Source organism: Micromys minutus (assembly GCF_963924665.1).
Source record: "Micromys minutus genome assembly, chromosome: 29".
NCBI lineage: Eukaryota > Metazoa > Chordata > Mammalia > Rodentia > Muridae > Micromys > Micromys minutus.
This window is the reverse complement of record NC_137964.1, coordinates 11982933-12009618: the sequence shown is the minus strand read 5'-3', so window position 1 is coordinate 12009618 and position 26686 is coordinate 11982933. Positions and strand designations below refer to the sequence as shown.

General features: G+C 42.9%; 1 protein-coding gene across 1 annotated transcript; it reads left to right on the top strand.

Moving 5' to 3' along the window:
- Positions 1-1938: 1938 nt before the first annotated feature.
- ZCWPW1 (zinc finger CW-type and PWWP domain containing 1) lies at positions 1939-26425 on the top strand (the record flags this gene model as incomplete). Its single annotated transcript, XM_080941038.1, has 16 exons — positions 1939-1966; positions 3184-3428; positions 6809-6881; positions 8209-8326; positions 8705-8865; positions 9331-9453; positions 19279-19395; positions 20043-20163; positions 20780-20855; positions 21196-21300; positions 22551-22634; positions 23117-23183; positions 23470-23564; positions 24590-24650; positions 25063-25197; positions 26112-26425. The coding sequence occupies 16 exons, from the start codon at positions 1939-1941 to the stop codon at positions 26423-26425; spliced, it is 1923 nt and encodes a 640-aa protein (XP_080797164.1).
- Between the last annotated feature and the right edge of the window lie 261 nt (positions 26426-26686).

The following is a 26686-nucleotide window of genomic DNA, read 5'->3' as shown; positions in this document are numbered from 1 at the left end:
CTTTCCCTCCATCTCCCACAATCATTCTGTTCCCCCCTCAGCGGAGGACTGAGGCATCCACACCCTGGTCTTCCTTTCTTCTATACTCCATCTGGTCTGTGAGCTTTTGAGCTAATATCATCTTGAGTGTGACATCCAATCACAAAAGAACATACCATATGTGTTCTTTTGTGATTAGGTTACCTCACTCAGGATGATGTTTTCTAGTTGCATCAAGTTGCCTGCGAATTTGATGAAGTCATTGTTTTTAATTGTTGTGTAGTACTCCATTGTGTATATGTACCACATTTTCTGTATCTATTCTTCTGTTGGGGGACATCTGGGTTGTTTCCAGCTTCTGGCTATTATAAACATGTCTGCTATGAACATGGTGAAACATGTGTCCTTGTTATATGTTGAAGTATCTTTTGGGTATATTCCCAGGGGTGGTATAGCTGGATCCTCAGGTAGAACGATTTCCAATTTTCTGAGGAACTGCCTACTGATTTCCTAAGTGGTTTTACCAGCTTGCAATCCCACCAACAGTGGAGGAGTGTTCCTCTTTCTTCACATTCTCACCAGCATCTGCTGTCATCTGAGTTTTTGATCTTAGCCATTCTGACTTGTGGGAAGTAGTCAAAGTTGTTTTGATTTGCATTTCCCTGATGACTAAGGATGTTGAGCATTTCTTAAGCCCCTTGCCTTTTTCTGGAACAAATATATGTGTGGACTAGCAATGATGAGTTAAGAGGCAAATGGTATGAAAATATGCTTCCTACTATAGAAGGGCAGTGATTTCTTTAGAACAGCAAACCTCAGTTACTCATATATGTGTGTACACGAACACATACATGAAACGGAGTGGAAAAATGCCAAAGGATAATTTAAAAATACTTTGTATTTGGCTTAATGTGGCCAGTACATTTTAAACACATCTTGTGATCTAATGGGAGATACCTTATACCTTGGAACCTATCTCATAGATTTGCTGTTGGAATTAAATGCCATGATACATAAATGGTAAAGAGCACACTCTGTGCTCATTATGTGTTAGCCATTGTTAGGTACAAGACAGAACAACTGAGAGCACTTCGCTAAGGACGGATTGTGACAGGCACAGATGTTCTCATTGTCATGTTAAAGTCAAAGAGCAAAAGAGAAGATTCGAAGTTCTTTGGGTACCCTTTCTGGTTACCACATATTTCTGAGCTACAATTGGCAGAATCCAGTGTTTTGGGAACTTTTTTGGCCTGAATATTCAAATAATAATAAAAAAAACCCATTCATATGCATAGGGAGCTATGAGTTAGGTTGGAGAATTGGCAAGTTATTTGTTTCCTAAGTCTTTTGGGGAACTTTGTGAAATGAGGGGCACTCTCCTTAGCTCCCCGCACTGACCACACCCTGTCACCACTGTTTCAGTATTACCCGTGCCTCCATCACCGCTGCTAGCATGTCCATCTAGTTAAAGTGCCTGCCATATGCCGGGTGCAAGTCTAGGGGTTCAAAACACTGTGGCCTGTGTCTCATGGCTGACTGAGGGGAGAGCAATCACAAGTTCACAGCTTCCCGAGTTTGAAGATTACGAAAAAAATTCCAGCCTCAACAGCTTATGGAAACCCTGACTTAAATGAAAAAGGGTTGAAGTATAGCTCAGTGGTGAAGTGTTGCTGGCTGCAATGTACAAAGGGCCAAGTTTGAGCCCCATTACTGCAAATCACAAACCCAAGGATCGCTGGTTTGAAAATGAGCATGGTAATTTGATTCTCTGTGCCCGTCATGTGATTCGTTGCTGACACGGTAGTAGTGTTGGAGGGAAGAAGCGCAAGGATTGTCCAGCATCCCAGACAAACTTAAATCAAGAAGACAGGAAGAAAGGGAAGTTTAAATTCTGTCTAGCGAAAATAGTAACAATTTCTTTTCTTCTAACAGGGGAAGAAAGTGCAGCTTCTGAACTGAATGATGGCAGCACTACAGAGTCACAAAGGTGAGCCAAGCACGAGAGAGGCTCACTTCATGTATTTATCTTCCCTTTCTCTCCTGTTCATCCTTTTATTTATTATATATAAGTCCGCCGTAGCTGTCCTCAGACAAACCAGAAGAGGGCATCAGATCCCATTACAGATGGTTGTGAGCCACCGTGTGGTTGCTGGGATTGAGCTGAGGACCTCTGGAAGAGCAGTCAGTGCTCTAACCACTGAGCAATCTCTCCAGCCTCCAACCTTTCCTTCAGAGGAAAATTCTGGTCACATTCTTTCTGTTTACTCTGTTCAAGTTCTTGTGCTGCCAGTGCATTGAGCAAAATAAATATGGCTTAGAAACAGCCCTGATGGGACTGGAGAGATGGCTCAGTGGTTAGAGCACTGACTGCTCTTCCAGAGGACCCAGGTATGGTTACCAGCATCCACATCAGGTAGTTCACAATTGCCTGTACCTCCAGCTCCAGGCAATTACATGTTCCATGGCCTCCATTGGTATCCAAATGCACAAAGTGCACACACATTCACATAATTAAATTAAAAAAAAAAGACTAAGTATACTTTAAAAAAACCCAACCATGTTCACAGAATGTATGAATGAATTCATAGGGAAAAACTCATTTAAGTATTTATAATATAAAGTTAAATATGCTGAATGCCACTAGAGAAGTACAACATGTTACAGGGGCTCAGAAGAAATAGACTATCCTTTATTTCTGGTGGGATTAGTATCATTTTCATAGAAGAGGTGGCATCAGACTTGGACTTGGCAGTTTTATTGTATTGTTTAGTTTGGAGACATTTCTGTATGCATTTTGATCAGTTAAAAATAAACTTAAAAAAAGACTAAGCCTTGAGTTATTTCTAAATGTTCAATAGTTTCTTAAAAACTTATTTTCATGAAGCTAAAATGAGCCTATTTTAAAAAAACTTACATTTGAATAATTCACTTTCCTACATGCTTGTACCAATCATTTGAATCAGTGGCACCAAATTTGGAGTAGGTTAGAACCAACTAATCTTGTCAAATTACAAATTTATGGCTCTCCAAACTGCTTTAAAGTAATCTCAAGAATAGAGGAATGGGATATTCGGGGAGGGACCAAGAGATAAGGATTGTTAAAAAGCTCCTTCTATATAATTCCAACTTGACTATGTCATAGGCAGTGTTCAAAAATCTCTGTTAGATACTGGGTTTCCTAAATTTCAACTGCATTTTCTTCAGAATATGAAAAAGGAACAAAGAGAACCTTTGCTCCACCTACACAAAAATCACATACTGAGAAACCTCAGCCCAACCCATGGAAGGAGGACACCCCAGGGACCAGTTCTCCCGAGGCAGAGACCAAGCCAAGCCTGCTCAAAGCCAGCTTAAAGAAGGGGCAGAAGGCAACCATAGAACATGGTCCAAGCAGGGGCCAGGAGAAAAAACAAAAGGGTCAGGACCAGCCAGCCGAGAAGAAAGGAAAGGTATGAGTCACACTGATGGATTCCAGTGGGACAATCTCGCTTTCTCTGTTTTGTGGATAAGCCACATAAGTAGAATCTTTTCATGTTGAGGAAATTTTGTGTGTGTGTGTGTTTGGGAGGTGTTATTAAGGAATGAACCCAATACTCCATGGTAGGCAACATCCTATTACTGAGTTATACTTTCAGCCCTAGGATCTTTTAGCCCTGACTGGCCTAGGACTCCCTATGTAGATCAGGCTGGCCTACAACTCACAGATATCTGCCTGCCTTGGCCTCCCAACTACTGGGATTAAAGATCTGTTCTACCACACCCATTTTTGTTTGTTTTGAGAAAGGCCTTTCTCCATTTCCGGGGCTGGCTCTGGGATTGCAGTTATTTCTGAACAGCTGGGGTACAGGCATGTTTTGCCACTGTTCATCTTACTCTTTAAAACTTGGGAATCCATCCCATATATACTCACCCAACCCATTCAATATTGGGGACGCCAAGAAGTGCATGCTGACAGGAACCTGATATAGCTGTATCCTGAGAGACTTTGCCAGAGCCTGACAAATACAGAGTCAGATGTTCTCAACCAACCATTGGACTGACAATGGGGGTTTCTAGTGGAGGACTTAGAAGGCTCAATGCCCCAGTGTAGGGAAATGTCAGAGCGGGAGGTGGGAGGGAGTGGGTGGGGGAACAATCAGGGGGAGGGAGGATGGGATAGGGGGATTCCAGAGGGGAAATTGGGAAAGGAAATAACATTTGAAATGTAAGTCAAGAAAATATCCAATAAAAACAAACAAGAAAACAAACAAAAACCACTTTTGGTTTTGAGACAGAATCTTGTAGCAAAGGTTGGCTTGGATCTTGCTTTGTAACCCTATGCTGGCCTATAACCAATGGTAATTCTCTTGTCTCAGCTTTACAAGTGCTGAAATTAATTTAAATGAACAGACTCAAGTGTGTCTGTGCTGCTGTATGAAGTGTGTATTCTTTTTTTTTTTTTTTTTTTTTTTTTGCATTAATTCTTAAGATGGAGTCCCTTGTAGCTCAAGATGACAGTGAACTTGCTATGTAGTCAAGACTGGCCTTGAATTCCTGGTTCTTCTACCTCTGTTTCCCTAGTTTTGAGATTACAGATGTGTGCCACCATGATGCAACACCAAAATGTTTGGATGAAAGCATTTAGCTAGAAATCATGGGGCAAGAGTGGAATAGGATGAGAGAGTAGGGATGGACAGAGTTCATAAGCAGTTTCCATTTACTGCACCTTTCTCCCCAGGAATTCTGGGTAACATTTTTTTGGACTCTTGTTGACTTAAAATCTATAGTCATGTAAACAAGGCTTTATGTAAACAAGGCTCTCTGACTTGTCAGAAGTGAGAAACTATTTTTTTTATAAATAGATTTATTTATTTATTTTATGTGAGTACACTATCACTGTCTTCAGACACATCAGAAGAGGGCATCAGATCTCCTTACAGATGGTTGTGAGCCGCCATGTGGTTGCTGGGATTTGAACTCAGGACCTCTGGAAGAACAGTCAGTGTGCTCTTAACCACTGATCTATCTCTCCAGCCCCTTTTTAAAAATTAACTATTTTCTTTATTTATATTTCAAATGTTATCCTCTTTCCCAGTTCCCCCTCTGGAATCTTCTTATTCCATTCACCCCCCCCCCAGTTTCTATGTGGGTGCTCCCCCAACTCCTTTCCACCTCTCCATCCTGGCATTCCCCTACACTGGGGCACTGAGACTTCACAGGACCAAGATCCTCTTCTCCCGTTGATCTTCTGCTGTATATGACACTGGAGCCATGGGTCGATCCATGTGTACTCTTTGGTTGGTGGCTTAGTCACTGGGAGCTCTAGGGGATCTGGTTGATTGATATTGTCATTCATCCTATGGGGTTGCAAACCCTTTCAGTTCCTTCAGTTTTTTCTCTGACTCCACCACTGGGGTCCCCATTCTCAGTCCAATGGTTGGCTGCCAGCATCTGCTTCTGTATTCGTCAGGCTCTGGCAGAGCCTCTCTGGACAGAGTTATATCAGGCTCCTGTCAGCATGCACTTCTTGGCATCCCCAATATTGTCTGGGTTTGGTGAATGTATATGGGATGAATTCACAGGTGGGGCAGTCTCTGGATGGCCTTTCCTTCAGTCTCCACTGCACACTTTGTATTTTCTCCTGTGAGTATTTTGTTCTCCCTTCTAAGAAGGGTTGAAGCATCCATATTTTGGTCTTCCTTCTTCTTGAGCTTCATGTGGTCTGTGAATTATACTTTGGCTATACCAATCTTTTGGGTTAATATCCACTAACCAGTGAGTGCATGTGTGTTCTTTTGTGACTGGGTTACCTCACTCAGGATATTTTCTAGTTCCATCCATTTGCCTAAGAATTTCATGAAGTCATTGCTTTTAGTAGGTGAGTAGTACTCCATTGTGTAAATGTACCACATTTTCTGTATCCATTCCTCTGTTGAAGGACATCTGGGTTCTTTCCAGCTTCTGGCTATTATAAATAAGGCTGTTATGAACATAGTAGAGCATGTGTCTGTTATATGTTGAAGCATCTTTTGGGTATATGCCCAGGGGTGGAATAGCTGGGTTTTCAGGTAGCACTATGTCCAGTTTTCTAAGGAACCACCAGACTGATTTCCAGAGTGGTTGTACCAGCTTTCGATTCCACCAACAATGGAGGAATGTTCCTCTTTCTCCACATCCTTGCCAGCATCTGCTGTGACCTGAGTTTTTGATTTTAGCCACTCTGACTGGTGTGAGGTGGAATCTCAGGGTTGTTTTGATTTGCATTTCCCTGATTACTAGGGATGTTGAGCATTTCTTTAGGTGCTTCTCAGCCATTTGATATTCCTCAGTTGAGAATTCTTTGTTTAGCTCTGTACGCCATTTTAAAAATAAGGTTATTTGATTCTCTGGAGTCTAACTTCTTGAGTTCTTTGTATATATTAGATATTAACCTTCTATCAGATATAGGATTGATAAAGATCTTTTGCCAATATGTTGGTTGCCATTTTATCCTATTGACAGTATTTTTTGCCTTACAGAAGATTTGCAATTTTATGAGGTTCCATTTGTTGATTGTTGATCTTAGAGCATTAGCCGTTGGTGTTCTGTTCAGGAGGTTTTTTTTTTTTTTTTTTGTGCCCATGTGTTCAAGGCTCTTCCCCACTTTCTCTTCTATTACTTTCAGTATATCTGGTTTTATGTGAAGGTCTTTGATTCACTTGGACTTGAGCTTTATACAAGAAGATAAGAATGGTTTGATTTGCCTTCTTCTGTATGCTGACTGCCAGTTGGACCAGCACCACAGTTGAAAATGCTGTCTTTTTTCCCCACTGGATGGTTTTCATATTCTTTTTTATTTTTGTCTCTGCAGGAAAGTCTTACCAGTGCAGAATTTGAGGAGATTTTCCAGATTGTACTACAGAAGTCCTTGCAGGAGTGCTTGGGTATGGCCTGGCGTGAAGAGAAAGGGCTTCATTAGACCGTGTGACTGTCATCTAAGGGGTAGTATAAGTTCAAGAGCTTCTTCCTCTGCCAACTTCTGAGAAAAGATTAAATGATACTTGAAATATTTAATCTGCAGCTAGATCATGTTAGAGACAGTGAAAGCATGGACTTAGAAGAGCAGATGATACTAACTTCAGAACCAGTGCAGCCTCACCTGAGTTTTCAGATGCAGTTTTAATTCACTCATATGTTTGCAGTCTACCTGGAAAGACAGTATTCCCCAGATGTGGAGAATGTATTTTATGTGTATAGATATGTATGTGTATTTTATTTATTTTTTAGCATGTGTAGTGTGCGTGTGCGTGAGTGCATGCCCCTTGCTATGGTTTAAATGTATAGGTGAGAGGGCAGCTTGCAGACATTGCTTTCTTCCTTCTGCTAAGTAAATCTTGGGCATTGAACTCAGGTTTTCAGGCTAGGCGCTGAGCTGTCTTACTGGGTCAAGGCTTATTTATTTTTAATATTGCCTTGCTTCTTTTTATGGATTTGGTTTTTATTACTATTAGTGTGTCTGCATTTAAATGTATGCACAGGCTCATGTGTATCTGTGATAATGCCTGCAGGTATGCATGTGTACACGTACAGATGCATGTGTCTGTTCATGTGGATTGAGGCCAGAAATCAACCTCAGTTGTCATTCCTCAGGCTCTGCCTTGTGTTTGGAGCCAGTGTCACTCCCTAGCCTGGATGCCAACCAGTTCCTTGTCTAGGCTTGTGGGAAGTTGCTGGGATCTGCCTATTCCAGTTTCCTCAGTGCTGGGATCATGGTGTATACCACCACACTTCATTTGTTTTGCTTTGTATTACATGGCTTATAAGGATTGAACTGAGGTCGTCATACCGGTAAGGCAAACACTTTATTGACAGAGAGATTTCTCCAGCCCTAGGTTTGATTTTTAGAATTAAAAGGGCTGTTATGTAGGCTCAGGGGCCTTTTTTATAAGGCCATGTGACTAAGGAGATTGGTCTTATAGCTATTTGTAGGTGTACTTGTCTTCTGAGGAAAGATAAGGTAAATATAGTACACATACACTAGGATTATCAGCCCTGAAACAAGGCTGATCAATATAGAAAAGCTTGCAGAAAGATAAAAATTTTAGTTTTTCCTAAATTTTAATGATTTTAAGTTTTATTATATACAAAATGCCGAAGTAGACTCTTCTAATCACAGGGGTAAGTTATCTATATAGAATGTTGGGGTGAGAAATACTAGAGCATTTTGTTTTTCCATGTTTCTTTTCTGCTTGTAATACTTGATTTTGGAAGGGCTAGGGTCTGGCCTTAATTTTGCAGAGACTTCCTGTTTCCAACGAGTAAGACCTACCAAATCTGACAAAGAACCAAGAGTTGCTTCTTCTGTCACTGATAAGGAAAATGCTGATCCGTAAGTTTATTCCAGAGAGACGGGCTAAACACAGGGTGGACATACATTGGTAAATGGTGTGCTGTCTTCCAATCTGTCTGTGTAGCCATCCATTATAGTATATTGATTTCTCTTAGCTCAGGAAAGAAGCCTCTTTGAGTTGGGAAGCAAATAGGCAAGGAGTTGGATAAAATGACTTCATGATCTCCTAGGAGGCCTAACACTTATATGTGCCTTTTAGGGATTAAATGGTTTCTAGTGCATGCTATACCACAGAGCTAATCTCCTGACTCAACTCTAGAATTCTTGTTTTACTTTTAACCCCTGGTTTCCTTTTCAAAGAATTTGCATGGCAAGTGTCTCGCTGAAGACTTTTTATCTAAACAATATCATTTTCAGAGAGAAGGTAGTAGTAATTCCTGGTACTCCAGAGATTTCATCTTCTGTAGAAGAGGAAGTAAATTCTAAGATGGGGACATCTAAGCTAGGCCAGCCAGTTACTGAACCCTCTAAGAAGAAATTTAATAGACTCTCTTTAAGCAAACAAAAGAAGAAAGCTGGTAAGTATCGTCATATGGTTTTTTTTAAAAAAAGATTTATTTTCTCTTTATGTATATATACATGTGTCTGTGTGAGTGTATTCCATTATATGTGGGTAAGTATGGAAGCCAGAAGAGGATCCCCTGGGAGCCAAAGTAGGGTCCTCTTTCTAGCTCCCGGATATCCTTTAAATGTTTAAAAATGTTACTATTAGTGTAGGGCATACAGATGCCATGGTTTACATGTGGAGGTCAGAGAACAATTTGGGGGGGAGGTCAGTTCTCTCTTTCCACTGTGGCTTCAAGTCAGTTCTCTTTTGAAACCTGGTTCAAGCACTTATTCAAGAAATTAGAAAATGGGACATGAAGCAGCCTACAATTTTCTGCCCCAGTCTTGGGGCTTCCTGGTGACTCTTTGCCTGTTTTTTATTACTTGCAGACATTCTCATATCTCCCACCTCACAGAGCTTTGTTTTGTTTTCCCAGAAGATGAAAAAATGGAGAAAATCCAAGACAGGCATGAATGCAGTCTGAAAGAGAAACAGAAGATAATGATTCAGGACCAGTGTCAGATCAGAGGTCACCAGAATGAAGAGGAAGGTGGTTTTGGTGAGCTCAGCTCAGTGTGGAGAACCTTGGGCTGAAAATTCAAGATAGAGGATATGTTCACTGCATAGGATGTTAAAGGAAACCACAAAACGGTTATTTATCTTGCACAGTGCTTCTTAGGAGATATGGAAAGAGGAAGAAGTAGAAAGACTTTGTCTATTTGGTTATTTATCCACAGAATCCATATTCTGCACATGGTGTTTTAGATGGTGTGCAGAAGGAAACTAAGATTTACCCCTGAAGTAAATCAAACCTGTAGGAGAGGGTAGTGGAATGGTGTCAGGCGAGGGGAGAATTTCATGAAAGAGAGAGCACCCAGTCATGGCAAACACACTCACAGACAAGTCAGAGGATGAAGATTTGAAAATGTTCAAGTACACCACAATCAATAAAACGTCGGGTCTTAGTGATGACTGTTGTATGGGTTGGTCAAGGTGATTGGTAGGTTATAGTTGGTTAAGAGCTGGCATTAAGATCCCTGGAGCTCCCACAGACCTGGATGCAATAGCACACACATGTAAATGAAGGGTTGCCACAGGGAGATAGGAGGTGGAGACAGGAGAATCCCTTTAAGCTTAATAGTCACTTAGCCTGGCATATACAGGTGGGAGAGAGTGAGACTTTCTCAAAGAAGGTAGAAGGCACGATGTAGTTGTCTTTGACCACCACACATCTGCTGTGGCATGCACGTGCTTGCATTTTCATATATACCACAGCATAAATGTACCCACATTCACAATACAATGATAAAACAAAACAACAACAACAACAAAAAGAAATAATGAGTTGGGCTGGGTATGGTGGCATATACCTTTAATCCCAGCACACGGGAGGCAGAGGCAGGTGCATCTCTGTGAGTTCAAGGACAGCCTGGTCTACAGAGTGAGTTCCAGGAGATCCATGTTACCCAGAGAAATCCATGTGTGAAACCCAAATAAATAAATAAAACCCGAAGAAATGATTAACCCTTCCTTCATACAAACCACAATTTCATGTGTTAGATGATAAATGCATCAAATAATGAAGATGACCTTGAGAAATTTAGTTATAAGAAATAAAATAGGTCATACAGTAAGTTCAAATAGATCATTGTTAAGCTTAAAAAATAAAAAATTAAGAAACAGTCAGGAAGAAAACAGGCTCATATACATTAAAAAAAAGCCCAAAATGAAAACAACCCTTAAAAAAACCCCAGAAGCTGGGTTTGGTGGCACTTGCCTTCAATTTCAGCACTTGGGAGGCAGAGGCAGGTGGATCTCTGTGAGTTTGAAGCCAGCCTAGTCTAGGTAGTGAGCCCTAGATCAGCCAAAGATACAAACTGAGACCATGTTGCAAAAATAAACAACAACCTAGAACATTTAGGATAAGAACCAGTGAAATTATAATTCAGCTAGTGTCTGATGATGCGTCTATATGTACATTGTTTAGTTTTCTCTTTGTATGTGTACATATGTGAGTTCATGTTGTATTTGTTCATGTGTGTAGATACATAAACAATCGTGTGTATAGGCCAGTAGGCAACCTCAACTGTTGTTCCTCAGGAACTATCTGTCATTGTTTTTGAGAGAGGGGCTCTGATTAGCCTGGGACCTACAAAGTAGGCTTAGGTTGGCAGGCCAGTGAGCCTCAGAAATCCACCTGTACCCATCTCAACAGTGCAGATTACAAATATTTGCCAGTGTGCCCAGAATTTTAATTAATATGTGTGTGTGCATGTGCTGCCCAGAATTTTAATTAATTAATATGTGTGTGTGCGCGTGTGCTTGACACATGTGGAGGCCACAGGACAACTTGCAAGAGTTGGATCTCCACCATATGGGTCTCAGGGATCAAACAGATTATCAGGCTCAGTGCCAGGTTCCTATACTTGCTAAGCTGTCTCACTAGCCCAGTGGTCATCTTTTTTTTTTTTTTCATATTTTTTTACATGGGTTTTGGACATTAAGCTCAGGGCTTGCAATGAGTAGGAATTTACCGACTGAGTCCTCTCCCCATCCCTGTATTTACATAATTGTTATTTTAAAAGCATAAATTGGTTTGCATGTTCTTGGAGAGGCACTCTAGAAAGACTGCATGGTAGGAAACCTGGACTCAATACATGTTACAGAAGGAGCTGGGAATGTGATGTCTAGGCAGTCAACTTGTATAGGGCTTAAATCACCCAAAAGAAAGATCTAAATAGATTTTTTCTTTTTTTATTAATTAAGTTATTTTCTTTACATCCCAATTACAACTTCCCCTCCCTCCTTTCCACCTAGTCCCTCCCTTTCAACTTCTCTCCCCACACCCTCCCTACCCTTTCCCCTCAGAAAAGGGGAAGCCTCCTATGGATATCAACCCACCTTGGCATATCAAGCTGCAGTAATACTAGCACTTCCATTGAGGCTAGACAAGGCAGTTCAATTAAGGGGAAGGGCTCCAAAGGCAGGCAGTGTAGTCAGATACTGTTGCAGTAAATATTAAAAGGATGGCTTATTCTTACCGGCCCCAGGGTCTCACTTTTCAGATGCTGTTCTAGTGTGGAGCCAAACACATGGACTCTGTCACACGGTCCGCAAGCCATATTTTCCACATGATTCCCTTCCCAGGCAGTTCACTCTACCCTCCCTGCTGCTTCTGTCCTGGGCGGATATGACCGCACCAACATATTATTCTCACACTATTCCCCTTGGCAGGTTGTTGCCAGACCTTACACATATACACCCTAACTCTGTGGCAGGCTTTATGTGTTCCTCCAGTACACTCTTTAAACTCAATTAAGTCACCACATCAAACACTCTGATCCAATTGGTAAAATATAATTTGCCCACCTAAATAAATCAAATGATCTTGTACAATTCCATTCCTTATAAAACTTTTATAATAACCTTATTTATGAAGAGATGCGCTGAGAGAAACATAAGCATCTGCCTCCATCTCCCCAGGAATCTCCTTCTCATGTGTCCATTTCCCGCTCCCGTCTTTCCCTGCCTATCTCTCTCCTGTCCAATCCAGTATCGCCTTAACATAAATCTACATATCATCCTTTTGTCTACCTAAAAAAACTTTACTTTTAAATGTAAGCTATGTTTTACAACTATTACCACTTGAAAATATTCTAAATGACTACATTTTCTCAAAGTTAATTATCTTGGGTAGGCTATAAAACTAAATTAGTTTTCAACTCTTGTCAGAAATCTGAGAATGGCCAAATATCTAAAAACATAGGAAGCCTAACACGGTTTCTAGAGCTGAGAGAGGTTGTAGAGACAAATCTCCACTAGCAGTTTCCTGTTAGCAACATGAATAAGTCTGGCCCAGGATCACCAACAGACTTTGAAATGCAGAAATCTTGAAGGGCGGATAATTTTGGCTTGGCAAAGATTATCAGTAGACTATTCTGCATAAAGTGTTTTGTTGCAGTAAAAAATAATATGGGCTTATTTCTCTATGGGCCCTGAGGTCTTATTCCTCAGCCTGGTTTTAGTTTGGAGCTGCATGTACCTCTGTTGCCCGGTCTGAGCCGCCCTCACAGCCCAAGCCTGTCAGCGCAATTCCCTTCCCTGGCGGTTTTCTAACGCATATTCTCTGCCTCTGTCCCGGGGTGTTTCTCTACCCCAAAATCTCACACAAGCACAACTCTGAGGCCCGATAGGTTTTCATACAGGTTTATATATTCAACTCACAATCCACAAACCCTCTACACAACAAGATTGCATCAGTCTTTCCTTTATTTTACTAATTAAAATGGGAAGGTTCAGTTGGAGTCACTGGACTAGCCAGCCCTTCTTGGGGAAGTAGAATTAACATTAAAATACAAACAGTTTTAGGACAATCTATAGTGTCCTTTTCTGTACAGTATTAGTCTGTAGATGAAAACAGCAGTTTCTGCCCAGTGGCTGCCTAGCCACAAATTATACCTCACCTGGAGATAGGGACGCTCAATTTCTTTGTTAAATCACCAAAGGGGAACTATAAGGAGCAGATATGTTTCAACAAAAGATAAGTAACATTAAAAGTCATAATTTATGAATTTCTGACATTTTTGAAAACCATCTAACTATAAAAAGCATTTCTGAACTGTTAAGCCTTAAATACTCTTGGCCATTTTTAATTGAAATATCTCAAAAAACCCTTTTATTGACTCTTAGAACCATGAATTTGTTATTCAGCCCTTAACTAGTAATGTTTAATCAACTAAAAACAGTGTATAAACCTTAAATCCTTATCAAATAAATTCTATAGCACTGTAAAGATTATAACTTTAACTTTGTATCAATTAGAAAGATTTTTACCAGTGAAGCTATGACTTTAGCTTAGTTACCAAAAGAAGATTATTTCTATTCAAATCAATCTGGCCATTTCCTCCCTATAAGATTATGACCATTTCTAAATTCTTCATAGAAACAACTTTAGAATAACCACCTTCACCCCCCCCCCCAAAAGTCCAGGGAATGGGGATGACAGCTCTTTATAGCTTCTTCAAGCTGAATATATGGGCATTGATAATTTAGAATGGGGGAGGGGAATGAGGAAGCCAGCCAGCCTCAGGAAGGAAAGCTGCACTGAGGATTGTTGTCTCTGATGTCTGCCAGTGTGGTTGGAGTTCTGAGATCACGGGGAGACAGCATGAGGGCTGCTTTGGAAAAATGGAAAGAGGTAGGCAGAGGACCTGAGTGTGAGTCTCACTTTACAGTCACCCATAATTCTAGCTGTAGGGGATCTGATGCTCTTTTCTTACCTCCACACACATGCACTCATGTGCAAACACAGATAAAATCTTTGAGGTCTAGGTGGCAGTGGTGTATGCCTTTAATCCTAGCATTCAAGAGGCAGAGGCAGGCAGATCTCTGAGTTCAAGGCCGGCCTGGTCTATAGAGCTAGTTTTTAGGACAGTCAGGGACACACAAATAAAACCTGACTTTGATGATGATAATAATAGCAATAATAACAATAATAGATAAATAAAATCTTCAAAAGAAAAATACTTAATATTGAGGATTTTTATCTTGAGGGCAGTGAGAAGCCACTGGTGGGTTGTATCCATGTGAATGACATCTTCAAATGGATGTTTGAAAATGGTCCTTCCGTGACTCATCAGAGAATGGAGTATGGAGGAGGACCCACTAGTACCCGAGCACTAGTGTCAGAACGTGCAGTGGTGGCTTGGGTGAGGGTGAGGAAAGCAGAGATAGAAATGTGTTGTTTTACATTTTAGAGATAAGACTGTAAGGACCAGGTAATGACTGTCGGTTGGTGGAGTGTAAGAGACAGGAAAGTATCAAAAGAGGTTGGTCTCTGGTATAATCAGTTACACAACGGGAAATGGAGTATAAGAAGACACGGGAGAAGAGTAAACGTTTGGGCGCATTACATTTGAGGTCTCTGTGAGACGTGTAAATTGACGCTCAGGACTGGGAGGATGGCTCAGTGGTGGAGCTTGTGCTCAGCATGTACATGGTTCTGGGATCAGTCTTCAGCACCATAGATGCGTCAAAGAGCAAAGTGGCACTCGGTTCGTAACAGAGGCCGAGAGTATACAACTGTGTATTGTCAGGTAAGAAAAATAGATTTCACAACTATGGGAATGGATGAGCTCAGCTTAGAGGAAAGTGTGGTGTGAGGAGAGAAAACCTTCGGAACCCTGACTTTTGAGACTGGATGGACAGGAAAAGAACTGAGCAAAGGAATCTCAAAAGAAGCTGCCAGGAAGATGAGAGGAGACAGGAGAGTGAGCTATTGCAGAGGACAGGAAGCTAGTCTTTCAGGAATGAGCAGGCAGCTGGGACCCTCCGTGTGTGTGTGCTGGCTACATCGGCTTCTATTGTCATACAGCCACACAGGGTGAGCATCAAACCAGTTTTCTTATTTTTTATTAGCTCTTTGAGAATTTTAAATATATTTTATCATAGTCACTTTTTTCCTCAACTCTTCCCAGATCCACCCCCACTTCCCTACCCACACAACCTTTTACTCTCTCTCTCTTTCTCTCTAATTGTCAAATACAAAACGCTGCCTGTTCTCTCTTGGGGTGTGGTTTTACACAGGGGCCTCACTGTTAAAGAAAACTGTCTCTCTTTCCTTAGCATCTACCAAGCTACCAAACAGTTCCTTGAGTAGGGGCAGGGCTCAGTGTCCATCTCTCCTCTCCATACTGGGATTTTGTCTGACTTGAGTTTGGAAAGGCTTGTGCATGTCGTCAAAACTACTGTGAATTCATACATGCAGCTGCCCTTCAGTGTCTGGAAACCAGCCTCTTTCCAACTCCTTTCTCTTTTCAGTTTTTAGTCTTGCTAGGCCACCTCTAAAATCAGCAAGCTATTAGGGGGCAATTGAATTGGTGTCTTTTTTTTGTTTGCTTTGCTTGTTAGTTTTGTTTAAAAGACAGGACCTCATGTAGTCTAGGCTAGCCTTGAACTCACAGTATAGCTGAGGATGCCTTGGACTCTGGATCCTCCCACCTTCTAAGTGCTGGACTGGAAGCCCTGAGCCAGTGCACCAAGTTAATGAGGTGCTAGTGATGGGACTCAGGGCTTCGTGCTCCCTAGACAAGCATTTTATCCACCCAGCAACTGTCATTTCTGAGTAATTCATCATGACCAGCTAGTGGTTTTTGTTTTGTTTTACATTTTGTTTTATGTGTGTGGATAATTTGCCTGCATGTATGTCCAAGAGCTGTGTCAGTGGTTGGTGCCTCCAGAGAGCAAAAGAGGTCAACTCCCCTTGAACTGGAGTTACAGATGATTGTGAGCCACCATGTGAGTGCTGGAAACTGATCCAAGACCCTCTGGAAAAACAGCAAGTACTCTTACCCACTGAGCCATCTCTCCAGCCTCCAGTGTTTTGCTTTTAGATAAAGTTCTTAAGAAATTATCCATTCATAGTGTATGATGCTTTGAAAAGACCCAGATGTAAGTCACCTTTTCTGAGTTATTCCAATGGGATGAGATTAGAAATGGGTGAGGTGTTCCTGTATTTGAACATGTTTTAAGGTAAACATTGACAGTGGGCAAAATTTTAACAAGGCATACTTACAGGAGAACTGTTGTTTGATGATTGTGTGTGTGAGTGTGTGTGTCTGTCTGTGTGTCTAGGCTAGAGATCAGCCTTAGACGTAGTCCTCGATCACAAACATCTCTCACTTAACTTGGACATCACTGATTCAGCTAGCCTGTCTGGCAATAACTCCAGGGATCCTGTCTTTATCTTCCTAGCACTGGGATTAAAGATGTACACTACTGTCCCTGGAGTGTAACATGGATGCTAGAGATCCAAACTCAGGTCCTCATGCTCTTGGAGTGGATGGGCTGGTGGGCTGGAGACCAAGGTACATTAAAAGTTGCAGGACTCTTTCAGCAAGTGAGGCGGAGAGGACAGCATTTGTGTCAGAAGATGTCAAACGCTCAGAGGGTGTGTATGCTTTCTGACATGACTGGCTGGGCCATGCAGGAGTAAGAATGGGTAATGAGGTATATGGAAAAGGGCCAAGAAACCAAGATGGGGTGCTTGTGAGGTATTCCTTGATGTGGTGATCATCTAAACTGGAGGGTGGGAGAGAAGAGGCAAAGGTTGATCAGGACCCCATCATCTTTACAAGGGAGACAAGAGGGCAAGATAGTTTCTGCAGGAGAGAGAGAGAGGCTCAGTGGCAGGGCAAATAAATGTTTGATTTACTTTCTGCCTTGCTAGATGTGGGGAATCTGAGAAAGAACAGACTCCACTTAGGGGCTGAGTTGGGTGTCAAATGGGGACAGAGTCATTAGTGGTCATTGACAGCTATGGAGATGGCTTTGTCAGAAGAGTCAGACAAGCAAGCGTGAGGATCTGAGCCCGAGCCTTTATTAAAGCCCACGATAAAGGAAGGTGCAGTGATGTGTGACTGTAGTCCCAGTGCTGAGGGAGCAGAGACAGGAAGCTCCAGGTTCAGAGAGATCCTGACTTAAAATACAAGGTGGAGTGGGCTGGAGATGTGCTCAGTGGTTAAGAGGGTTTACTGCTCTTGCAGAGGCTCTGAGTTCAACTTCAGCACCCAGATTAGATGTCTTATAACTAACTTTAGCTTCAGTTCCAGGGCACCCAGTGCCCACATCTTTTTCTATGAGCACTGTACTCTGTGCAAACATAGTCCTATATACACACAATTAAAAATAAAAATAAAATCTTACCAGGCATGGTTGCTCATGCTTTTAATCTGGGCACTTGGGAGGCAGAGGCAGACAGAAAGATTCTGAGTTTGAGGATACCCAAGCAGTGAAAACTTGTCTCCAAAAAAAAAAAAAAAAAATCAATCAACCTTCTTTAAAAGCCCATGTGCATGTGTGTACATGCACTCACACACGAGTGTGTGCATATATATACATACAACCCCCAAATCCCAGACACTAAAACAATAAGATGAACCATAATAGAGGAGAATGCTGGCTATGAATCTCTGACCTGTATAGGCACACATGGGCTCACACACAAAAGGAGGTGGTGTTCTCAGAAGAAGCTGATGCTGTGTGAACAGTTTCTCAAGCTTGCAAAGTTTCAAAGAACACAGTGGAAAAGTTTAGCAGAGAAATAGAAGTGGAGGCTTGAAAGGGAATTGATGAAAGACAGCTATGTCCTCTGAGTGGAACCCAAAGCAAATGGTAAAGAGAGAAATGCTGGGCCCAGACCTGTGTCTTGTGGAGGAGGATCAACTCAGGGTATTGGTCCTAAAGGGTTCAACTGTCATTTTTAAAATTTGTTTTATTTTTAAATGTGCATGCATATATATTGTAATCCTCTGGCGCTGCAGTTGTCAGATGCCCTATGTGGGTGGGTGCTGGGAACTGAACTCAGGTCCCCAAGTCCTCTTTAAGGGTAATGTGTGCTCTGCTCTTAATCACTGAGACATCTCTCAGCCCTGCAAGCTTAGGCAGAAAGCTGAATAGCAGAAAGATAAATCCGATAAGATTTGGATAAGAATTATGAGTACTGTGCACAAAAGATGCAGGGTAGTGTTTAGGGAACACTAGTGCAGTATCAGAGAATCAGACCCAGGAAGATGCCAGCCCAACAGGCAACCTCAGGCACCATCCACCTTTTTTTTTTTTTTTTTTTTTTTTTGAGAGAGAGAGACAGACAGATAGACACAGACTGAAACTAATTTCCACTTAGCCACTGAGCCTTAGGAATCTCCCACTGTCTCTCTAAGTTACCACCCATTGCCATGCCCAGTGGGGTTTTTGATTTTTGTTTGGGTGGGTAGTGTGTAGATCTAACTCAGCTCTCCTGCTTTCAAGGAAAGTTTTCTAGCACCAAGCTTTCTGTTCCATTGTGGTACTGGGAATGGACCCATGCAGCTTTGCAAAAGTTAAGAAAGTATTCTACAGAACACAGAGCTACACTTACAACTCAGAGACAGGCTTTAACATGTTTTTTTCCCCTAATTTTTAATTTTGTGTATGTGTGTGCAGGAATGTGGGTTCGTGCACATGAGCAAAGTGCCAGAAGGGAGAGCATCAGATCCCCTGAAGTAGAAGTTAAGGCATGAGTGAGCTGGGTGCTGGAACTAAACCCTGGAAAAAGAGTGCATGCTCTCAACTGCTGAGCTAAGGCAACCTTTCTGTTTGAGGTCAATACAGAGTGTCGCGTGTGTTTGGTAGAAGACATTACAATGCAAGACTTGAGTTCTAGGTTGGCTTTTAGTAAATTGCTATCTCTGAGCCTTCACCCTGCCGCTCATATCAGAGGCTTGGCTGGTTAGTATGCAAGCTCCGAGAGATGGTTCAGGGGCTGGCAGGAAAGTGTATTGAATTTAGTTGGATGGAAGAAGGAAGGGCGTGTTTTTGTCTCACCACAGTTTCTCTCCTGTCACAGGCCACTGTGTCATCTGGGTCCAGTGTTCTTCTCCCAAGTGTGAGAAGTGGAGGCAGCTACGTGGAAACATTGATCCTTCAGTTCTCCCGGATGACTGGTCTTGTGACCAGAATCCAGGTAGGAAGGGATGGAAATGGTTTTCCCCTAGTTTTTATTGTTCCTCTGTTTTTTTCCCAACATGTCTCATTAAAATTAAGTGCAACTCAGTTGTAGTTGGCATCGAGGGGTCCTTGTGGGTGGATCTTCCTGTTCTATGGCTGAATCTGGCATGATAGGTGGCAGGAAGACTTGGGAGGACTGGGCAGCTGTATGTGTGCACTGAGGAATCCCACTTATGTCAGCACTGCCTGGAATATCAGTGTTGGATTGTGCCAGACAGAGAGGGATATATGACATGTCAGGAAAGGCAACTGAGAAAGACCCCACGAGTTTAGCACCATTCTAGGATGTTTGAGATGGTTTGGAGAGAGGATGACCATCTAGTCCAGCACACGTATTTACAGGTGAGAAAGCCTCTCAGAGAAAAGACCCCCACACTACCTCTAAGGGGGTAGAGCCACACTGGGATGTGCCAGGACTTTGGAATTTCTGTATTTGGAAGCAGCACTCCTTCTCTCGGCTCTAGTTGCATTTCCTTTCTGGGTTTCTGTTCTCCCCCACATCCCTGCAGCCTGCACACATCCCTTTGCCCTTTCCTCTCTGTGGCCTGCATCCTAGTTTCTCCTGTTGAGTGTCTTATTTCTGGGTTTCTTCTCTTTTGGCAGATCTGAATTATAATCGCTGTGATATTCCCGAGGAGAGCTGGACAGGGTGTGAGAGTGATGTGGCCTATGCCTCCTATGTTCCAGGATCCATCATCTGGGCCAAGCAATACGGTTACCCATGGTAGGGCTACATGACAGAGAACGTCCTTCTTGAACTTGTGGGTGGTAAAGTAATGCAAGGAGGAAGGATATGGCCATCCTTTGTTGTAGAGCTGGTGCCGCATTAGAAAGAGCATCAGTGAGGGAAAAGATGAGGGCTGAGCTGGAAGGCTTTGGAAGACCAGGTTCAGGGTAGAAGTGGGGTGGGATGGAAAAAATGGGTCTGTTGCTGCTTCAGTGAGTGGATATAAAAGACGGAGAAGGTTTTGTGTTGTTTTTGAGACAATGCTGCCCTTGAACTGGAAATCCTGCCTAAGTTTCCCGAGTACAAGATTGTAAGGCACATGCTGCCACACCCCGCTTCAAGGCATTTTAACATGCTGAGATGTGAGGGCATGTAAGGGACAGGAAGGATGAGTTGTCATCTTCTTTTCTGACAGTAACCTCAGGTTTGCTAGGATGACTGAGACCTCTTTTATTCTGCTGGAAGTCATATCAGTCATTTGGTAGTGAGCACCAATGGGGACTAACAGGGTATAGCTTTTGATCTTCTACAAAACATCTTGGTCTTTCCCACATGTGCATGATGGTTGTGTTCTGATAATAACTCCTTCTCTCCCAACTGTCCCCTTCCCCAGGTGGCCAGGCATGATAGAATCTGATCCTGACCTGGGGGAGTACTTTCTGTTTGCTTCTCATCTTGATCCCCTGCCGGTGAGTTTCCTGGTTGTGGCCCAAGTGGGAACCTATCCATCCTAACACGTTTAGAGTCAGGAACAGATGTATCCAGCAGACACTTAACTGGAGTGACAGATATGGAGGTAAGATAAATACATAGAGAGATGAACTTGTAGTGAGATACACTTGCTTCCTAGCAGGGCCTTTTGTTTTGCTCAGTACACTTTGCCTGGGGTTCCTGAGGTCAGAGTAGAGGAGTCGTAGGGTGAGCCAGTGTTTAGGGATTATATGAGCTCCAGCATCTTCCCTGTGAATCCTTCACTCTACCACTTCTAAGGGAGGGCAGGAATCCAAACAATACCACCTTTTATTACAGTCTAAGTACCACGTGACATTTTTTGGAGAAATGGTCTCTCGTGCGTGGATCCCAGTCCGTATGCTGAAGAACTTCCAGGAGCTGTCTTTGGAGCTAGCTGGAGTGGTGAGCAAACTTGGGACACCTCTTGTGATACAAGAAACAAGTTTCTTCTTGTGATTTTGTTTGTTTGTTTGTTTGTTATTTTTTTTCTTTTTTGAGAGAGGGTTTCATATACCCCAGGCTGGCCTGGAACTCACTGTGTAGTTAAGGATGAACCTCCTAAATCCTGGGATTACAGTCACATAACACCACACCATATTCTGAATCAGTTCGAGCTGCATCTGCAAGGGCCCAGATTAACCCAGGGCTTCTCAGTCTCAGCACAGTGGGGCTCTTGGTTCACATAACCCTTTGCTGGGGAGGGCTGTTCTGCACGCAGTTGTTAGCAATCTTCTACCTTGTGTCTTGTCCTCTTCTAGTTGTGACAGCCAACTGATTGCCCCCAAACATAGTCTTCTGGGAGACAGTCTTCCCTAGTTGAGAAGCAAAGTGGCTAGTAAATCATACTTCCTCCCCATATTCATTTGGGTTTAACTAGCCTTAAAGTGAACAGAGATCCCACAGCCCAGTGAGATGGTCTTTGGAATTATGGAGTTGAGAGAAGAAATGTTTGTGGTGGGCCTTCTATTCAGTTGAGTATTAAACTGCTGGGATTAGAGGAACCTGTGAGGGCTGAAAAGGGAGTCACGTGAACTTTCACCTTCTTTTCCTTCAAATCCCTGTATGCTTCACTCCGAGAGAACAGCAAAATGTCACTGGGAAGGGGAGCCCCAAAAGAGTAAGAACAGAGTATTGTGTCAGTACCAGGAGAGGGAACACCTGTGGCTAAGATGTCTAAGTCAGATGTAATGATTCACGTCTATATTCAGCACTCAGGAGGATTGCTGTGACTGAGGTCAGTAGGCTGTGAGTGCTAGGCCAGACTGAGCTACAGAGTGTGATCCTGCCTCAAAAACAAAAACATCTGGAGGAGGGGTAGTAGTATGTTAGGATCCTGTGTCTAGTATTATTATGGATTATTTTTTCTTTAAGAAAGATTTATTTTATTTTTAATTGTGTGTATGAGCACATGCATTCAGGTATCTACAGAGACTCAAAACTTCAGATCCCTGAAACTGGAGTTTATACGGTAATGAGCTGTCTGATGTGGATGCTGAGAACCTAACTTGGGTCCTCTGGAAGAGCAGTTCTTAACTGCTGAGCTATCTCTCATTCTCCATATTGACTAATGAAAAAATTATCAGTTAACTGAAGGTTCTGTGTTGACTATTCTTAAAGGCATGTTTATAATCAAACCTAACCTTCTATTTTAGAAAAAATGCAAGAACAAGGACTCCAACCAGAAGCTGGAGGCGGCCATAGCGATGGCTCACAGGGCAGAACAGACCAGTATTCAGGTGGGACAGTGCTCAGCTCACCCCGGCCGGCTAGGCCCCAGTCAGTCCAGAGGAAACCCACACCTGCTCCTCACTGCAGGAAATTGGAGGCCTTCTCTATTGCAGCTTGGAGCTCACCCTTTCCTTCCTGGCCAGGTTTCCCTGATGCCTAAGGCATCCACTGCTCTTCCTGCCCTTGGACACTTGGTGTCTTCTCTCAGCCCAAACGGTCTTTACCCTCAAATCCCTCTGGAAGGAGCAGGGTGGGGTAGAGAATGACATGTGAATTTCTCTTTCCTAGTCACTTGTTCCATCATGAATAAACTAGAAAAGAGATTACAGTTAATCTCTTTTAAGGGTTCAGATAAAGCTAAAGTGATATTTCAAATGATAATGGTTTGGAAAATGAATGCAGATTTTGCCATAACTAGAATCTGGAAGACAGGGCAGAGCTGTGTGGGGCAGGGCGAATGGGTACCATTGTTGTTTTCATGGTTTCCCAGGATCGAATTAACTTGTTTGGTTTCTGGAGTCGATACAATGGAGCTGACATCAGCGAGGAAGGGAAAGGTAGGAAGAGAATAGGGGCCAGAGGGTGGAGAACTCCCTGCCCCAGGAGCCAAGCCTGTACTCTGCCCTGTCCAGATTCTGTAGTGGGAGCTCTCATGACTGTGACCCAGACAGATGAGGGAGGGGACGATTAGACAGGGTGTGTGTGAGTCAGGATCAGTAGGACATGGTGATATGGGAACTCTCCTCAGGACTCAGAAGGCAGGGCTTGAAGATTTCCTGAGATCAGCCCCAGTTCACCAAAAGTATCTCTGACACATAGTCTTCCTTCTTTCCCCTCTTCTAGATTTGATGCTCCATGAGACCAACAGCCTTGAGCCTTGTCTGGAGAAAGAAGAGAAGGACTCAGAGGAGGAGAAGGAGGAGGAGGAAGAGAAGAAAGTAAAGCTTAGAAAGAGTTCTTGGGACTCCTGTAGGGTGTGGTTGGCATAGATTCATGGTCCCTATGAACCATCCACCTCAGGGCACTGACTGGGGCTCAATCATTAGGATTTCCAGGAAGGGAGGCTTTCCTCTCTCCCTGTGGGACTTTCTTAGCACTTCAGGAATTTCCTTGGTTGCAGTTTCAGTGTGTGCTGTGTTTTTTGGGTCTTCATGTAATTTCAGGAAACCCCCAGTTGCTTTCCCCACTCCTTTCTCCTGCGCACACTTCAGATGTCACCCATTTTCTTGGCATCACCTTGAAATATGCATTTTCATGTTCTCTTTTGTTTACTCTTTTCTTTTTTGTGAAAAGATGTGTTACTACATTTATTTACTTGGGCTGGAGAACAAGTTGAGGGAGTTGGTTCTTTCTTTTCACCATGTCGGTCCCTCCAGTGGAACTCAGGTTGTCAGGTTTGCAGCCGCCAAGCCATCTCAGAGTCTCTATGTTACCTCTCTCCCCCTCAGATTCTTTTTATGCATTCAATCCTTGCATTCACTGGTGCTAAATAGGATGAGAAGGTGACCTGATATTTTCTCTCTCCTGCTGAACTAGGCTGCAGTCAAACCTAATTTAACTTTCCGAGGCCCACCCATCGTTCTCTAGCACCCCCTCTTCTAAAAAGAGAATATGTATGCTAGAGTACACATGTGCAGGTGTGTATGCATGTGTGTGCAACTGCGTGTGGAGGTCAAAGGTTGTTCTCAGGTGTCATTTTTCAGGTACCATCCACCTTGGTTTTTTGAGATAGGTCTGTAGCTTGACCATTTAGGTAGGCTGGTTAACAAGCCCCCAGAATACTCCGTTTCCACCCCTCCAGTCTGAGATCACAAGTGTGCTCTGTCACACCCAGACTTTTATGTAGGTTCTGGAGATTGAACTCAGGCCTTCATGTTTGCACGGGAATCACATGACTAAACTGCCTCTCAGTTTTTGAGTTTTGTAATTCAGCTTGCCCTTTTCTGTTCTTTCCCTATCGAAGGACCCAACTTTGCCTAGACCCAAGCCAGCTAAAATACAGACCAAAAAACCCAAGTCAAGAGGTAAGCAAGACAGCTGGAAAGGGGTAAGTCCCACAGCTAGGGAGGGCAGAGCAGAAAGAGTAAGTGTTGGCAGGTGGCCGCCTGACTGAATCTTATTTCTAGGATCTGGGAGAATAGGGCAGGCTGATGCCAGGGCAGAAGTCACAGTGCCTCGTTCTTGTTCCTAAAGTCTTAGATTTAAGGTGTAGGGTTCAGCTTAGTTCCCAAGGCTGATTTCTTAGAGAAGGCTGGTTCTGAGGAGAAACACAGAAAGGCAGCAGTGTCAAGATGGCTGGAACTGGAAGCCACTGAGGGAACCTGGTAGACTGAGCCAGAGATATGGAACAAAGGCAGAAGCTAAATATGTGGTTACCATCTTCCTTGCCAACTATCAACAATTTGTTTCATGTTTTTGGGGTTGGGGTTTATACAGGCGCAGCAGAAGGACAAGATAGAACTCCAAAGAAGAAAACTGTGAAGAAATCTCTGGTCAGTGAATCCACAGTTCCTCCTGTACCCACACTGAGAAGGAAGAAAGAACAGGAGAATTCAGACCTGGACCACCCAGGTAAGCCTCAGAGACTCGAAGCTGTGGGGAATGAGGTTCTTGTCTGTGTCTCTTCTCCTTGGGTCATTTCTGAACAGGTGAACAACTCTTCATGCTTCTGTGTTGAAGTGGGAGTATTATGAAGTTGAGGCTGGCCTATACTGTATGCGAGTTCTAGACCAGCATGGACTCCATAGTGGGACCTTTGTTTCAAAAACATTGAAAAGGAGACAGAGAGGAAAAGGAGGAGGAAAAATGAAATTCTGAATGAAAGACCATGTCTCAGAATGAACCTAGAACATTCTTTATAAACTTTATAGCATGGCAGGCCTTTAATTCAAGCACTCAAGAGCAGAGGCAGGCAGCTCTCTGAGTTTCAGGCCAGCCAGAGCTATATAGTGAGACCCTATCTCAAAAGAACTAAATAAACAAACAAACAAATGTAATTGTTTATGATTGATTAAATCCAAGAACAAACCAAATGGTAGAGAGCGTTTATTGATATAGTCATGGGCTGACTAAGTATATGCTTGACGCTTCTATGATATTCCCTTTAAACCTAAGTCACTAAGTCACAGTTCTGTGATTAGATACTCGACATGTTTGAATGTGCATGTGTGCATGCCATGGTGAGCTACTATGTGAGCATTGGAACTGAAACCCAGTCCTCTACAAGAGTAGCAGGTGCTTGTAACTGCCCAGCCATCTTTCTAGCCCTGTTGACATTTCAAATACAAATGTACTGAGGCTCAGGTTTCAAATTTATTGAACATGAATATACAGCTGACATGAAGCTAGATTTCAAGTGTGACCTGAAAGCCCACATTCTATATTTTGGTAAAGATTATCCTTTCATATATTTTAAACAATTTAGAAATCTGCTTATAAAAAGTCAGGATGAGTTGACTCTTAACTTTGTCCCTTATTCCCTTTAGGCCCTAAGAAAAAATTTAAAGCTCCTGAAAACAAGGCTTTAGCCACCAACTTATCTGAGGAGAAAGAAATTAAAATTGTGTCCAAGTGCTCTACCCCAGCAGCTCAGCATGGGGCTTGTCCATTTGGAAAGGAAGGGCTTGGGCCTCAGGTGCCCCTGACACGGGAGGCAGCAAGTTTCCCTCCTGATGACGATGGTTCCAGTGACCTGGACTTGGAGCAGCTCATGGAAGACATTGGAGAGCAGGAAGAGAGAGCGGAGATGCAGCAGAGGGGCAGCTCAGAGGAGTTCCTGGCATCCCTCTTTGAGGAGTAGAACATTCTGGTCCCCCTGTTGTCTGCAGCAGGGAGAGCTTCCCAGCCTTCCTGAGTGGCTGCTAAATGTTGGGGTTGTTGACCTGTTCCATGGTTCAAGTCAGAGCTGTGCAGCCTGTGTTAATAAAGCAAGTTTCTTGGATTACTGCTTAGCTGTGCTCTCTCTCTCTCTCTCTCTCTCTCTCTCTCTCTCTCTCTCTCTCTCTCTCTCTCTCTCTGTATGTGTGTGTGTTGCTCTGGCAACCTGCCTTCTCTGGAGAGT